General features: G+C 53.7%; 1 protein-coding gene across 2 annotated transcripts in view; it reads left to right on the plus strand.

The window, feature by feature from the left end:
* Positions 1–17749, plus strand: part of LOC119970302 (coiled-coil domain-containing protein 192-like) — a 101817-nt gene that overhangs the window by 46023 nt on the left and 38045 nt on the right. For both annotated transcript variants that reach the window (XM_038804699.1, XM_038804700.1), the window contains exon 4: positions 3191–3322. In XM_038804699.1, the coding sequence (XP_038660627.1) occupies positions 3191–3322 (132 nt within the window). The remainder of the gene's footprint in view (positions 1–3190; positions 3323–17749) is intronic.

Consider the following 17749-nt stretch of genomic DNA (forward strand, 5'->3'; position numbering starts at 1 on the left):
GTTCTGGGGGGGCTGGATGCGGCGTTCCGGGGAGGCTGGACGCAGGGTTCTGGGGGGGGCTGGAGCGGGGTTCCGGGGGGGCTTGACACGGGGTTCCGGGGGTCTGGACGCGGGGTTCCAGGGGGGCTGGATGCGGGGTTCCGGGGGGGTGGGGGGCGCTGGACGCGGGGTTCTGGGGGGGCTGGATGCGGGGTTCCGGGGGGGGGGGGCTGGACCCGGGGTTCTGGGGGGACTGGACGCGGGGTTCTGGGGGGGACTGGATGCGGGGTTCTGAGGGGGCTGAATGCGGGTTCCGGGGGTCTGGACGTGGGGTTCCAGGGGGGCTGGATGCGGGGTTCCGGGGGGGGGGGCTGGACGCGGGGTTCCAGGGGGCTGGATGCGGGGTTCCGGGGGGGGGGCTGGACGCGGGGTTCTGGGGGGGCTGGATGCGGCGTTCCGGGGAGGCTGGATGCGGGGTTCTGGGGGGGCTTGACACGGGGTTCCGGGGGTCTGGACGCGGGGTTCAGGGGAGGCTGGATGCGGGGTTCTGGGGGGGTGGAGCGGGGTTCCGGGGGGGCTTGACACGGGGTTCCGGGGTCTGGACGCGGGGTTCCGGGGGGGGGGGGCTGGACGCGGGGTTCTGGGGGGGCTGGATGCGGCGTTCCGGGGAGGCTGGATGCGGGGTTCTGGGGGGGCTTGACACGGGGTTCCGGGGGTCTGGACGCGGGGTTCCAGGGGGGGCTGGATGCGGGGTTCCGGGGGGGGGGCTGGACGCGGGGGTCTGGGGGGGCTGGATGCGGCGTTCCGGGGAGGCTGGATGCGGGGTTCTGGGGGGGCTTGACACGGGGTTCCGGGGGTCTGGACGCGGGGTTCCGGGGAGGCTGGATGCGGGGTTCTGGGGGGGGTGGAGCGGGGTTCCGGGGGGGCTTGACACGGGGTTCCGGGGGTCTGGACGCGGGGTTCCAGGGGGGCAGGATGCGGGGTTCCGGGGGGGGGCTGGACTCGGGGTTCTGGGGGGGCTGGAGCGGGGTTCCGGGGGGGGGCTTGACACGGGGTTCCGGGGGTCTGGACGCGGGATTCCGGGGGGGCTGAATGCAGGGTTCCGGGGGTGGCGGCGGGCGGGGCTTGAACGGTTTGGGGATCTGTTTGTGAGGGGAAGCTTTTCGAGCTTAGAGGGGTTGTTGTAGGAGTATGAGCTGCCCAGCAGAAATGGGTTCCGGTACTTACAGGCTCGGGACTGTGTGAGGAAACAGGTGCCATCCATTCCTGACCTGCCACCCCCGGGGTTGCAGGACAAAGTGGTGTCGAAAACGGGTTGGTGAGGGCAGGGTATCGGAGATTTACAAAAAATTAATTTACTGGGAGGGCGCCCCGATAGGAGACATTAAGTGGACGTGGAAGGAAGAGCTGGTGAGGGTCCTGGAGGCTGTTATGGGAGGAGGCTCTGCGGAGGGTGAACGCATCCTCTTTGTGCGCTAGGCTTAGCCTTATTCAATTAAAGTAGTTCACAGGGTGCATATGACGGTGGCCAGAATGAGCAGGGGGGCCCGCATACCATGTCCACATGTTTTGGGCCTGTCTAAAGCTGGATGGATTTTGGCGAGGGTTTGCTAATTTGATGTATGAGGTGCTGAGGGTGAAGGTGGTCCTGAGTCCAGAAGTGATCATTTTTGGAGCGTCGGAAGACCCGAGGGGGTGAGAGAGGCCGACGTTTTGGCTTTCGTCTATTTGGTCGCCCGGAGACGGATCTTGTTGGGATGGAGGAACTCGGGGCCGCTAAACCTGGGGGTGTGGGTGAACGACCCCATGGAGTTCCTTTGGTTGGAAAAATAATCAAGTTCGTCTGGAGAGAGGGTCTGTGGAAGGGTTTGCCCGGAAATGGAAACTGTTTATCGATTCCTTCCAGGGTAGTTAAGTCAGAAGGGGCAGGTGGATTTTAGGGTTAAAAAAGGAGGCAGAGCGGGTTGAGGGTAACGTCAGGGAGGATGGGGCACAGGAGTGTTAGTTATTTATTTGTTATGAGATTTCCTATTTGTTCTCTTTTTGGTTTTAGTTGTGTTTGATTCAAATATATATATATAAATGCCTTAATAGAAACATTAAAAAAATAACAAAATTTTCAGACTATTGTCGCACGCATGCAGTTACCCTGTCTCAGGTTTTAGAATTTTTGTCAATTTTGCCATCAAAAGCATCTTGATACAATTTAGATTTAAAATGTTGCCTCTAAATTAAATCCAGCTCTCAAAGGATTAAAGCTAAATCCTGATTTGAAGATTTAGATGGATTAGAATTATCACAGCATCCAGAGGAGCAGACGCTGCAGTGGGCAGGGGTGGGGGGGATGAATATTTACTAACGATAAAGGGGCCAGCTTGTTGCCACCCAATTTCCATTGCCCTCTTCGTGTGGAAATAGGGTGCGGGCAGCAGTTAGAATGTGATCAGGGATTTACCCTCCCCTATTCCCACTGCCTTCCTGCTGTGCCCTCACCATAATGTTCTCTTTTGAGTTGCCGAACAGGACACGCTCAGGAAGGAAGTGAGATCCACCTTCAGATATGCAGATCAGGTCTGATGAGGTCACATTATTAAATAAAATCTGTTGCCAAGTGTGGAGTCTAATTCAGACTTTAATTATTGTTTTAATTTTTTAAAAATAAACTCTTTCCTTACGAATCTTTTATCTCTTTTAATCCCATCTTTCTTTCCCTCTTTTTGTTTAGTTTTCTGCATACAATTGAACTAACTGCTCAAACTTATACTTCCTGATTCAGACTGCGTGTTTCAGTGAGGATTTTTCAATCTGATTGCTTAAGGAGCTTCCTGCCTTCACAGGTCCAAAATCCCCTGCACTGGGTTTGGGCTGAAATGGATTTCTAATTACCTCAGGATCCAGTACAAATGTGTAGCTGCTGTCACTCCTGGCCAAAGAATACTGGGTCGTTAGGTCCTTATACGACAGTGGTTAATATTTGCCTTCAGTATGGACTTGTACACCATATAGTACAGTGTGTTTTCACAAAATATTGTTAATTCACTAAAATGACCTCTACATTTAGCATAGAGGCATGTGATTCCGATGGATAAATGATAGGCTATTGCAACCTTACTGAGCTTTTTGCTTATGCAAATAAAAATAGATAATTCTGAGAAACCAAGCTGTTCTTCCTGAAGTAAAATATGATAAAACTGTGTTTGTTTGTTTACAGCTGGCTGAAATGGAAGGATGCAAAATACATCTTAGTGACCAGGTCATGTGGCTGGAAGAGCAGCTGGAGGGTATGAGAAGCAAGTTAAAATCTGCAGGATTATATGAGGAAGCACTATGTTCCAAAGACAAGGTATATTAAGCACTCCTCGTTATGAATTTGGTAAATGTTTAAATATGCTTTTTGTAGTAAAGGGCAGGTATACAATTTGAAATTGCAAAAAAGGCAGGAAGGGGCTAAATTACCCAGTAATGCAAAAACAAAGAGCTGCCTAGTCTGAAAAAAGTGTGGCTTGAATTTAAGTCATTTTATTTTCTTCAAACTAAAAGTAGAAATATGTTTTACATCCTGGGTCTGCTGCAGATGGTGAGGAAGCCAATAAGAGGGGAAAAATATACTTGACCTCATCCTCACCAATCTGCCTGTTGTTGATGCATCTGCTCATGACAGTATCAGTAGGAGTGAAGGCTGTACAGTCCTGTGGAGACTGTAATCACATTGAGGACACCCTCCATAATGTTGCGTAACACTACCACCATGTTAAATGGGATAGATTTTGAACAGACCTCGCAACTGAGCACTAGATATCTATGAGGGTCATCATCAGCAGTAGGGTTGTACTCAATCACAAACCGTAACCTCATAATCCTGCATGTCTCCACTCTACCATTACCATTAAGCCAGGGGATCAAACCTGGTGCAGTGAAGAGTGCAGGAGGGTGATGTGTTGGGCAGGCTGGGTCGATGTGGACTGCACTTGATGCAGTGTAGCGAGAGACAGACTTCCAACACTTGATGAGATGCAACACGATTTTATTTAACATCTAAACTGTTATACATGTTCAACTGTGGGTTGACACTATGCTGACTTGAATGGAGACCTGACACTAGCCTGACCAGACTTACTGACTACCACATGGTGTTTGCACTGGCTAGCTCACAAACTCTGACTGTCTCAGAGGCTGGATCCCGAGAGAGCGGGAAAACTGGTGCCCTCTGGCTTTATTGTGGTTGTGTCCTGTCTGGTGATTGGCTGCTGTGTTCTGTGCGCTTACTGGTCATCCTGTGTGTCAATCACTGCCTGTCTACACTCCATTATATACATAGATGTATATTATGACATCTCCCCCTTTTTTTTACATTGTTAGTGTTCAGATAATAAATAGTAAGGTGCACGTGTGTGGACGTGTATATGTGTGTGACTATATACAGAATGTGCTAAAATGAACTTATATACATAGGAAGGTGTCGCTAGTGCAGATATAGGGCAGATGAAATGGTAGAAACGATATTTACAGAGGTCAAAACGATGAGGTAACAAAATTGTGCAAACGTTCAGTCTATAAATTTAATCTTTGTGGCGGGCAACGAATTCTGGTTGACCGCCTCAAGGGTGGATCAGGGGCCACCTGCACTTGGTTAGGCGGGACTGCCGCCAATGCGGTGGACGCAGAGGTCGGCAGGATTGCTGGTGGATTGGTGGCCTCGTGGTAGGGCACTTCCGGAGGAAGCAGTGTGTGAGGTGGGACATCACGGTTGGGTGGCGGGCGTGGAACTCTGCGCAGCGCCCGTCTGTTGCATCGTAGGAAGGAGCCATCATCCATGCGGCCAGGGAATGATCTCGGGGCTACAGCTGTGGCAGACCAGCCGCCATCAGGCAGCTGCATACGAACACGATCATTTGGGACAAGCTCGGGGAGATCTGTGGCATGCGCGTCGTATGCTAATTTCTTTTGGGTCCGAGACTGCTGCATCTTTTGTATGACCGTGAGGTGGTCAAGGTCTTGAACATGGATGGCTGGAACCGTGGTTCGCAGAGAGCGATTCATGAGCATCTGCGCTGGAGACAACCCAGTGGACAGTGGGGTTGCTCTGTACGCCAGCAGCGCCAGTTTGAAGTCGGAGCCTGAGTCTGCAGCCTTGCATAGTAATGATATGGACCCCTTTCTCGGCCTTCCCGTTTGACTGCGGGTATTGGGGGCTGGAGGTGAAGTGACGAAAATTGTATAGCCGGGCAAAATCAGACCACTCCTGGCTGTAAAAACAGGGACCCTTGTCACTCATCACCGTGAGCGGTATCCCATGCCTGGCAAATGTTTCTTTGCATGCTTTAATCACCGCCTTCGACGTGAGGTCGGACAGTTTCACCACTTTGGGGTAATTGGAGAAGTAGTTGACCGGGAGGACATAATCACGCCCCTTGGCTTGGAACAGGTCGACACCGACTTTGGACCATGGGGAGGTCACTATCTCATGTTGCTGCAGAGTTTCTTTGGGTTGAGCTGGCTGAAATCTTTGACATGTAGGGCAGTTGAGGACCATGTTGGCAATGTCCTGGCTGATGCCCGGCCAGTAGACTGCCTCCCGAGCTCTGCATCGACATTTCTTGACCCCCAGGTGACCCTCATGGATTTGGCCAAGCACCATAGCTCGCATGCTCTGCGGAATCACAATTCTGTCGAGCTTCATGAGGATGCCGTCCACCACCGTCAGGTCGTCCTTGATGTTGTAAAACTGGGGACATTCTCCCTTCTGCCATCCATTCGTGATGTGCTGCATCACAGGCTGTAGCAGAGGATCCTTGGCCGTCTCCTCACGAATTTGAACGACCCTCTCATCAGAGGCCAGAAGGTTGGAGGCACCCAATTGCACCTGCGCATCGATTTGGCAGACAAAGTCAGTTTGCTCACACGGTGTAGTGATAGACCTGAAAAGGGCACCTGCAACAATGAGTTCTTGGCGTGTGGACAAGTTCAAATTCGTACCGGTGTAGCTTGAGAAGGATTTGTTGTAACCAGGGTGTCATGTCGTTTAAGTCCTTCTGGATTATGTGGACTAATGGCCTGTGGTCCGTCTCAACCGTGAATTTTTGGAGGCCATACACGTAGTCGTGAAACTTGTTGATTCCCGTTAGGAGGCCCAGGCATTCCTTCTCAATTTGAGCGTACCGTTGCTCAGTGGGCGTACGCAACTGGGGCCCAGGAGGCGGAGTCATCCTGTTGGAGGAGCACCGCCCCAATACCGTCCTGGCTCGCTTCTGTGGATATTTTGGTCTCCTTGGTAGGATTGAAAAATGCCAGAACCGGGGCTGTGGTGAGTTTTGCCCTCAGCTCAGGCCATTCTTTCTCATGAGCGAGCAGCCACTGGAATTCCGTTGACTTTCTGACGAGATGGCAGAGGGCTGTTGTGTGGGAAGCCGTGTTGGGAATGAACTTCCCGAGGAAGTTGACCATCCCTAGTAAATGGAGGACTGCCGTCTTGTCCTCCGGGGTCTTCATGGCGTTGATCACCGAAATCTTGTCAGCATCTGGCCGCACACCTTGCTGCGAGATGTGGTCACCAAGGAATTTGATTTCTGATTGACCGAACGAGCACTTGGCCCTGTTGAGTCGGAGGCCATGCTCGTAGATTCTGTGGAATACCTGCTTGAGGCAATCGATGTGTTCTTAAGGAGTTGTGGACCAGATTATGATATCGTCAACATATACGTGCACCCCCTCGATACCCTCCATCATCTGTTCCATGATGCGGTGAAGTGCCTCTGAGGCAGAGATGATGCCAAAAGGCATCCGGTTGTAGCAGTAGCGACCGAACGGGGTGTTGAATGTGCACAGCTTGTGACTGGATGCGTCCAGCTGTATTTGCCAGCACCCCTTGGAGGCGTCCAGCTTCGTAAAGAATTTGGCATGAGCCATCTCGCAGCATAGGGGCAGCATGGTAGCATGGTGGTTAGCATTAATGCTTCACAGCTCCAGGGTCCCAGGTTTGATTCCCGGCTGGGTCACTGTCTGTTCGGAGTCTGCACATCCTCCCCGTGTGTGCGTGGGTTTCCTCCGGGTGCTCCGGTTTCCTCCCACAGTCCAAAGATGTGCGCGTTAGGTGGATTGGCCATGCTAAATTGCCCGTAGTGTCCTAAAAAAGTAAGGGGGGGGGTTGTTGGGTTACGGGTATAGGGTGGATACGTGGGTTTGAGTAGGGTGATCATTGCTCGGCACAACATCGAGGGCCGAAGGGCCTGTTCTGTGCTGTACTGTTCTATAACTCTTCTCGTTTTGGTATCGGGTAATGTTCCCTCATGATGTTGCGGTTTAGATCTTTGGTGTCGATGCAGATTCGAAGCTCCCCTGACGGCTTCTTGACGCAGACCATGGAGCTGACCCAGTCGGTGGGTTCTGTGACCTTTGGTATGATGCCCTGGTCTTGGAGGTGTTGCAACTGCTGCTTGAGGCGGCCCTTGAGGGGTGCCGGCACCCGACGCGGTGCGTGAACCACAGGGGTGGCGTTTGGTTTCAGCAGGATTTTGTATCGGTATGGGAGTGTGCCCATTCTGTCGAACACGCTGTGGTACTGCATGATGATGTCATCAATTTCAGCCTGGAAGTTTTCATCAGGTGAGGCCGTCGCCTGTGAGGATGACATGGTGTGGACTCGCTGAACCAGGTTCAGGAGTTTGCAGGCCCGAGCACCGAGCAGGGAAGCTCTGTCAGGTCCGACAATCTCAAATCGCAGCGTCGCTTTAAATGATTTATTGGTAACTCCGAGTTGGCATGAGCCACTGGCAGCTATGGCATTGCCATTGTAGTCAAGGAGCTGGCAGGCCGCTGGAAGAATGCTCGGTTTGACATGGATGATGTCGAGATCGGATTTCGAGATGAGGTTCGCCGATGCGCCGGTGTCCAGTTTGAACCAGATGCGAGCCTTGTTGACTGTGAGGACAGCGCACCCACTCGTCGTCGGGATCCCGCTGATGATCGGGAGGTGCTTCACTATCTTGGAGAGAGGCAGCGCATACTTCGTAATGATGCCCACCCGGTATGGGGATTTGAGGCACTCAGCCTCAGGATCTGTTGGGCTGTCAGGATCGGAATCTGGCATGCCCTGCTGTATTGAACAGATGCTTCTGCGCCGTGGCTGGGATCGCTGGATGCTGGGCAGTGGAGCAGATCTGCAAAGGGCTGCGTAGTGGCCAAGCTTGCCCACACTGGAGACACCGTCGTGATTTTGCCGGACATAGCCGCTTTAAATAGGCGGAACCACAATTCGGACACGTCATGACGCCAACGTCAGCGCATTCCGTGCGCCATCGCGCATGCGCAGTGTGGTCGAACGACGTGCGCACCTGCGCAGGCTGGTCGTCGGTCTCGCGTCCCCTCGGTCGTGGCGCGCATGCCCAGGGGCCCGGGAAAAGTGCACCAAATGGCCACTCTCATTAATACTTAGGCCCTGCATTTGTGCAATGGCCTGCACCCGTTCCGGCTCGTGGGAGGTTAGTTTTGCCGTTTCTGCTGCCCTGATGTGGGAGTACCGATTGTTAGCATGTTCGTGGAGAACGCACGTTTCGATGGCGATGGTGAGGGTGAGCTGCTTGACTTTCAGGAGGTGCTGGCGAAGGGAATCGGAGTGGACCCCGAAGACGATCTGATTCCGGATCATGGAATCAGTTGTCGGGTCATAGTTACATGACTGCACGAGGATGCAGAGATGGGTCAAAAAGGACTGAAAAGGTTCATCCTTACCCTGAAGCCTCTGCTGGAAAATGTACCGTTCAAAGCTCTCATTCACCTCAATGTCGCAGTGGCTGTCGAACTTCAGCAGGACTGTTTTAAATTTTGTCTTGTCTTCGCCTTCAGCGAATGTAAGGGAGTTGTAGATGTGGATGGCGTGGTCCCCGGCTGTGGAGAGGAATAGTGCGATCTTCCTGGCATCCGATGCGCCCTCAAGGTCGGTGGCTTCGAGATTGAGTTGGAACTTCTGTTTGAAGATCTTCCAATTTGCACCGAGGATGTCGGCGATGCGGAGCTGCGGAGGAGGGCGGACGTTTTCCATGTCACCGGATGGCTGTTTGCTGGTCAACGCTGATTCACTCAAGGTAGGTCCGTCAATTTTCAGCATCACTCACTGGTACAATGATGTGCTGGTCTGGCTGGGTCGATGTGAACTGCACTTGATGCAGTGTAGCGAGAGACAGACTTCCAACACTTGATGAGATGCAACACGATTTTATTTAACATCTAAACTATTATACATGTTTAACTGTGGGTTGACACTATGCTGACTTGAATGGAGACTAGCCTAACCAGACTTACTAGCTACCACATGGTTTTGCACTGGCTAGCTCATGACTGTCTCAGAGGCTGGATCCCGAGAGAGCGGGAAAACTGGTGCCCTCTGGCTTTATAGTGGTCGTGTTCTGTCTGGTGATTGGCTGCTGTGTTCTGTGTGCTTACTGGTCATCCTGTGTGTCAATCACTGCCTGTCTACACTCCATTATATACATAGATGTATATTATGACAGAGGGCATGCCAGGAGCAGCACCAAGCATGCCTAAAACCTAGGTATTGGTGAAGCTACAACATAGGGGCTGTTTAGCTCACAGGGCTAATCGCTGGCTTTGAAAGCAGACCAAGGCAAGCCAGCAGCACGGTTCGATTCCTGTAACAGCCTCCCCGAACAGGTGCCGGAATGTGGCGACTAGGAGCTTTTCACAGTAACTTCATTTGAAGCCTACTTGTGACAATAAGCGATTTTCATTTCATTTCATTTTTCATCAGACTACTTGCATGCCAAATTGCATTAGCAGCAAGCAATAGACAGAGCTAAGCAATTCCACAACCAATGGGTCAGATCTGAACTTGGCAGTCCTGCCACATCCAGTCGTTGAATGGTGGTGGACAATGTTATAATCCCAGTTGATGTGATAACTGGACAGGAAGATCCCACAATGGAACCTTGGCTCACTTTTTTTTAGAAAACGCAGAGGAACAGAGTCACAGGACCTCCAATGTATCTTAACAACAAGAAGAAAACAATTTTTTTTCCATGGAAAAACTGGATTATGATACAATACACTTTCACTACCCCCTTATCTTAACAATTAATACACACAGATTTTAACATTAACATGGATTACAATGTACATCGTAAGTTACAATGGTCTCACTAACACACAAAGACCCTTTTAAGTACACAAGATAACTGTGGTAAGGCACACTGCTCTCTTAACCCAAGTGAATATCTGTGGATTTCTTCTCAGAGTCCTCTCAGATGATGATCATGTGAGAGTTCCCAAATACTTGTTTTAAATCCTTTCACATAATAATGCTTTACCTAGCGGTTTTGTAATCACTGTGAGGCCGAACAACTACTTGGCAGATGACAGTTAACAAATTTGTTTATTGAAGTTTAACTATATACAAAGGAGGATAAAGAATGCCAACCTACTCCCTGACTCCCCAGGTGTTGACTGGCCAGTGCTCAGCCACTGATCTAATTGCCGCTCCTGGGGCAGAATTCTCCGACCCCCCCGGGGTCGAGATTTGGTGGGGGCGGGAATTGCGCCGCGCCAGTCGGCGGGCCCCCCGCGGCAATTCTCCGGCCCTCAATGGGCCCTAGATCCCGCTGACAGGCCTTTCCCGCCTCCGTGGTTTAAACCACCTCTGGTACCGGCAGGATTGGTGGCATGGGCGGGCTCCGTCCACGGGCGGGGGGGGGGGGGGGGGCGTGGGGCGATCTGACCCTAGGGGGTGTCCCCACAGTGGCCTAGCCCGCGATCGGGGCCCACCGATTGGCGGGCTGGCCTGTGCCGTGGGGGCACTATTTTTCTTCTGCCCCGCCATGGCCTTCGCCATGGCGGGGGCAGAAGAGACCCCCTCCCCTGCGCATGCGCCGGAATGATGTCAGCAACTGCTGACGCACTGGCGCATGGGCGGACTTCCGCTGGCCTCCCTGGAGGTTGCTGACCTGAACACCCGCGCATACGCCCCCGGCCGCGCAGCAACCCCCTAGACTTCATGGCACGCGCCACCCCCGTCCTCCGTAGACCCCGACCCCCCCCAAGGCCTGCGCTGCGGGACGCTCCAATAAGCTATCGGGGCCCCGCTGCTATTTTTGTGGCCTCTCCAAGTACCCCGCCCGCGCTGCCCGGCCCGCGCCGCTCTGTGTAAGAGCTGCGGGAAGAAGGGCCACTACACGGTGGTCTGCCAGACCACGTCGGTCGCTGCTGTTCCGTGCAGCGACCGTGAATCGCCCCCATCCGGGCCCCCCTAGGGCCATGTGCCGCGCACCAACCTCTCCGGCCTGCCTCCCGGCCCCCGCAACGGCCCCATGGTCCTCCCGACCCGCGCTCCCAGCTGCCCCGACCGGCCCGCAGACACCGCTGACACTGTCCCCCGCCGCGAGGTTCCCACGGGCGCCGCCACCTTGGGCCCCGGACGCCATGTGCGGGCCCTGGGCGCTGCCATCTTGGGACCCTGATGCCACGTGCAGGTCCTGGGCGTCACCATCTTGGGCCAACACGGAAGGCCCTGCCAGCGATTACACTGCCACCGAGGATGATCTGGAACTCTCGCCATGACTTGCTTCCATCACACTCGACCAGTCGCAACCATGCACGCTCGCCAAGACTACAACAACGATCCAGCTCAACGGACACAAAACGAGATGCCTGCTGGACTCCGGGAGCACGGAATGTTTCGTCCATCCCGACACGGTAAGACGCTGCGCGCTCCCCATCCATCCAGTTAAGCATAAGATTGAATTGACCTCGGGTTCACATTCCGTCCAAATCACCGGGTGCTGCAAAAACTTCAAACTCCTTATCCTTCCCCGTCTATGCGCTCCGGCACTCTTGGGCCTGGATTTCCAGTTCAACCTGCAGAGTTTAACTCGCGTCCCTCAAAGTGGACCTCCCTTCCTTGTTTGCAATCTCACCCCAGATTGTAAACCTGTCGCCACTAGGAGCAGACGATACAGTGCCCAGGGCCGGACCTTTATCGGGTCCGAGGTCCAGAGGCTGCTTAAGGAAGGAGTTATCGAGGCCAGCAACAGTCCCTGGCGAGCCCAAGTGCTGGTAGTTCGGACTGGGTAGAAAAACCGGATGGTCATTGATTACAGTCAGACCATCAACAGGTTTACGCAGCTGGATGCGTATCCTCTCCCCCGTATTTCCGACCTGGTTAACAGGATCGCGAAATACAAAAATTTTTCCACGGTGGACCTTAAGTCCGCCTACCACCAGCTTCCCATCCGCGCGAGTGACCGAAAGTACACCACGTTTGAGGCAGATGGGCGCCTCTACCACTTCCTCAGGGTTCCATTCGGTGTCACAAATGGAGTCTCGGTCTTTCAACGGGAGATTGACCGAATGGTCGACGAGCACGGTTTACGGGCCACCTTCCCGTATCTCGATAACGTCACCATCTGCGGCCATGACCAGCAGGACCACAACATCAACCTCCAAAAATTCCTCCGAACAGCAAAACTCCTTAATTTAACTTACAATAAGGATAAGTGCATGTTTAGCACCGGCCGTCTAGCCATCCTTGACTATGTAGTGCGTAACGGAGTGATAGGCCCCGATCCCGAACGCATGCGCCCCCTGATGGAGCTCCCCCTCCCCAACTACCTCAAATCTCTCAAACGCTGCCTGGGCTTCTCCTCCTATTATGCCCAGTGGGTCCCCAACTACGCCGACAAAGCCCGCCCCCTCATCCAGTCCATCTCCTTTTCCCGTCGATGGAAGCCCGCCAGGCCTTTAGCCGCATCAAAGTGGATATCGCAAAGGCCACGATGCATGCTATCGACGAGTCCCTCCCATTCCAGGTCGGGAGCGACGTGTCTGATGTAGCTCTGGCGGCCACCCTGAACCAAGCGGGCAGACCCGTAGCCTTCTTCTCACGAACCCTCCACGCTTCCGAAATCTGCCATTCCTCGGTGGAGAAGGAGGCACAGGCCATTGTTGAAGCTGTGTGATATTGGAGGCACTATCTGGCCGGCAGGAAGTTTACCCTCCTCACAGACCAACGGTCAGTAGCTTTCATGTTCGATAATGCACAGAGGGGCAAGATCAAGAACGACAAGATCTTGCGGTGGCGGATCGAGTTGCCCACGTACAACTACGATATCTTGTATCATCCGGGTCCGGAGCCTCCCGATGCCCTATCCCGCAGTACTTGCGCCAGCGCACAGATCGACCGCCTCCGCTCCCTCCACACGGACCTCTGCCATCCAGGGGTCACCCCTTTTACCATTTTGTTAAGACCAGTAACTTGCCCTACTCCATTGAGGAAGTCAGGACCGTCACCAGGGACTGCCACATCTGCGCCGAGTGCAAACCGCATTTCTACCGCCCCGAACGAGCGCATCTGATCAAGGCATCCCGTCCCTTTGAACGTCTCAGTATAGACTTCAAGGGTCCCCTCCCCTCCAACAACCGTAACACTTATTTCTTGAGTGTTATTGACGAATACTCCTGCTTCCCTTTCGCCATTCCCTGTCCGGACATGACCACAACAACCGTCATAAAGGCCCTCCTATCCATCTTCTCCCTGTTCGGTTACCCCGCGTACATCCACAGCGACCGGGGGTCCTCCTTTATGATGACGAACTGCGTCAATTCCTGCTCAGCAGGGGCATAGCCTCTAGCAGGACGACCAGTTATAACCCCCGGGGTAACGGTCTAGTCGAGCGGGAGAATGGCACCATTTGGAAGACCATTCTGCTGGCCCTACGGTCCAGAGATCTCCCTATCCCCCGTTGGCAAGAGGTCATCCCCGACGCCCTCCATTCAATCCGGTCTCTCCTCTGTACTACCACTAATCAAACACCTCATGAACGTCTTCTTGTTTTTCCCAGGAAGTCGTCCTCAGGATCCCCTCGCCCAACCTGGCTGGCCACCCCCGGGCCCATCTTGCTCCGGAAGCATGTGCGGGTGCACAAGACCGACCCGTTGGTTAAGTGAGTCCAGTTACTCCACGCCAACCCGCAGTATGCGTACGTGGAGTATCCCGACGGTCGGCAGGATACGGTCTCGCTTCGGGACCTGGCACCCGCCGGCGTGCGGCCTTCTCCCCCCCGCATCAACACCTCCCCCCCCCAACCCCAATTCCCCCCAGCACCCTCCGCGCCCCCACGACCCAGCACACATGCCCCCTCTCCCCCGATTACAGCGTCTCCACCACCGGCCCGGGGTACGGAGACACATCTACGACCGACACTCCCGGAGGCAAGGACGACCATCGGTCCGACGTCACCGGCTTCACTGCGACGGTCCTCCAGAACACCACGGGCACCCGACAGGCTGATCGTGTCCATCTGATGAGACCATGGGACATTTTTTTGGACTTTGTTATTATTCTGTTGCACCTTAAGTTCGTAGTAGTATTGGTTTTTTTATTGTTTCTATTGTTTTGCTTAATGAGCCAGTGGGCAGCCCAGCTTTCTCGATTTTCTCTGCTCATACCACCATTCCTCGGATCCCCCCCCTCTCTTCCACTTACTCCCCCCCCCCGCCTTCTTTCTCCACAAGGGGTGGATGTGGTGGTATGAATGGGAGCACTGCCATTGGTGCAGAGCATTGGTTCCCCATTGGCTCTGGCTCGTCATGTGCCTCTCGTCCGATTGGCTGGGACTAGTCATGTGACTGCTCACCAATTGGTCGAGAGGCAAGTAGACCCCGCCTCCGAGACGGGGTATAAGTACCCAGGTTTCCCGGCGGTCGGCCTTTCTCTGTAGCCGACCACCGGGCTAACAACTAGCTGATTAAAGCCACAGTTCGGATCATCATCGTGTCTTGAGTCCAATTGATGGTATATCAAGTAGTCACCTGCGGGGTCCTCGGTGCCGATTCAAGATGGCGGCGCCCGTTGGCCGCACATGGTGGGGGGTGGACAAAATGGCGGCACCCGTTCCCCGCACGTGGAGTCGGGGCCCCAAAATGGCGGCGCCCGGGATCACACATGGCGGTGGGGGGGTGGGGGCAGCGAGGTCAGCGGGGCCCCTGAGGAGAGTGGGGGGGAGGACCCACGGTAGCTGCTTGGGACCGCAGTGACCGCTTTGGATTGGCAAACGGCCACAAAGTGGCCCTTCTTGCCGCAGCCCTTGCAGGTTGCGGAGCGGACCGGGCAGTGCTGTCAGGGGTGCTTTGCCTGGCCGCAAAAATAGCAGCGGGGCCCCGTGGGTTTATCGCGGCGCCCTGCGGCGCAGGCCTGGGGGGGGGTTCGAGTCCATGGGGATGAGGGAGGTCGCGTTCCACGCTGCCCAGGGGGCCGCCGCGCGGTCGGGGGCGTATGCGCGAGCATTCCAATTAGCAACATCTAGGGAAGAGGCGAGGGCCCGTGCCTCCGTGAGGCTTAAAGTCTCTCTCTCTAAAAGTCTTTGGCGGATCTGCGAGGACTGCATACCTGCAACAAAAGCGTCTCTAATCAGAATTTCGGTATGCTCGGCAGCAGAAACCTGTGGGCAGCCGCAGTTCCTCCCCAGCACTGGAGGGCACGGTAAAATTTGTCCAGAGACTCACCAGGTAGTTTCTGCCTCGTGGCCAGTAAGTGCCGAGCGTAGACTTGGTTCACCGGCCGTATGAAATGTCCTTTAAGTTAGTCCATGGCCGCATCATAGTCTGTCGTGTCCTCTATGAGCGTGTACACAGCGGTGCCGATGCACGAGTGGAGGATGTGCAATTTCTGTTCCCTCGTCAGGACATTTTCCGCTGTGCTCAGGTAGCTATTGAAGCAAGCCAGCCAATGCTTAAATGCTGCTGTTGCATTCGGTGCGTGCGGGCTGAGTCGAAGACACTCCGGCTTGATGCGAAGCTCCATCCTTTAAAATCTTGTGTATTAAATTGATGCACAATCAATGGACAGGAAACGTAGATAAAGTCCGAACGATAGGCTTTAATACACAAGAAGTGGACCCGGCAGCAGACGTACAGAAGAATGGCAGACTGCCGGGGAACACGGGTTCTTATACCCCACCTCGTATGCGGAGCTACCTACCTCTCAGCCAATCAGCTGAGAGGCACATGACATATCTGGGCCAATGGGCAGCGAGTCCCCTGCACCAATGGCAGCTCACACTCCCAGGTACCGTAATACCCCTAGTCATACTACCACATTTATATTTCTTCCTTGGAGGTCAACCAGACAGGACACGGGGTCTGTTTTTCTTATGATCTTTCCAGGGGCCCAGGCTGGCCCAGGCCAGCCTTAAAGATGTAGTCTAAGTCATTCACCTCGAAGGATCTATCACCTTTAACAGAATCCTGATATCTCTTTTGTGTACCTTGTTTCGCCTCCATCGTCCCGCCCAAATTGGAGAACACCAGGTCAAGTGTGGTCCGGAGGCGTCCCCTCATTAGGACGTCTGCAGGAGATATTCGTGTAGTAGTGTGCGGTGTCATTCTGTAAGTCAGGAGGAATCTAGCAAGCCTCAATTGTCAGGGTATGGCAGGCTGTTTTTTCTTTGCTGACTTGAATGTCTGGACAGTTCTTTCTGCGAAGCCATTCAAGGCTGGGTGATAGGGCGTCGTGCACACATGTTTTATTCCATCAATTTTTATAAAATGCTGATACTCTGTCCCTGTGAAGGCAACGCCGTTATCAGAGACTAAAACGTCTGGCAGGCCATGTGTAACGAAAGTTTGTCGTAATTTTTCGATTATTGCGGACGATGTTGTTCTCATTTCATGAATATGAATCCACTTGGAATGGGCGTCAACAATAATTACGAACAAACTGACCATAGCAGGACCTGCGAAATCCACAAGGAACTGTGCTGAAGGTCGGCCAGGCCACTACCATGGGTGCAAGTGAGCCGAAGGAGGCAGAATTTGTTGCAGTTGGCATTGATCACAACTCTTTGATATCCTTATCAATACTTGGCCACCAAACATAACTTCTGGTGAACATTTTCATTTTGGCCTGACCTTGGAGAGCATTGTGTAATTCCTGAAGCAACATTCCTCTTGCTCGGCCTGGAACCATCACTCTGGATCCCCATGGTAACACTCTGTCCTCATAGTTCAAGCTAGTCTTGCGGAGCTGGAATGGTCGAAAGACTTTCTGGAGTTTCTTGGGGTGTTAAATTTCTAATGAGATTGTAAGTTTGGGGTCCACATACTGTAAGCAGAATGATTTCTTGCTTATCCTCTCCTGTAATATCATGGAGTGATATTGGCAACTATATATAGTGTGAATCACATTCACCACAGAGGGTATTTTAATGTCTCTCGTATAAGTGTACACCAGTGCCCCACTATCCAATGGTGCTGCCCCATTATCCACACCTTCCCCTCAAAACGCCCCACAAAACTCTTTCCCCAATGCACACTGAACTTTTTGTCCCCCCCGCCCCCCTGCCCCTGCCAGTGCCCTCAGTGATCCTCAATATGCTTGGCCTTCCTTGCTCTACTGCTATGTCTAGGTGTGTCCCTGGGATACACATCAGAGGTGGAGGCAGCCAGCTGCTTACCACATCCCATCCAACGGGCATTCTCTGGGGGCTCTGGGTCCAGAGGGTCACAGCGCACTTGCCGGCAGCACATGCACAGCCATGCCGCCTGTTCTGGGTTCTGGCTCCAAGACATGGCCTCATCAGAGGGCTGGAACCCGGGGGAGCTGATGGCCACCACCACCAGTCCATAGGATGGATCCGCGTTGCCACCCAACGCGCCCTCCCAGTTGGTGCCCATAGAGCCCTTGGGTTCACCTCAGGACAGATGGTTTGAGTCCAGTTGTCCCGATGTCATCTAATCCTGCTAGCCCTGTTGTCCCCCAACATCTGCA

The sequence above is a fragment of the Scyliorhinus canicula genome, chromosome 8 (assembly GCF_902713615.1).
Source record: "Scyliorhinus canicula chromosome 8, sScyCan1.1, whole genome shotgun sequence".
NCBI classification, from domain to species: Eukaryota; Metazoa; Chordata; class Chondrichthyes; order Carcharhiniformes; family Scyliorhinidae; genus Scyliorhinus; species Scyliorhinus canicula.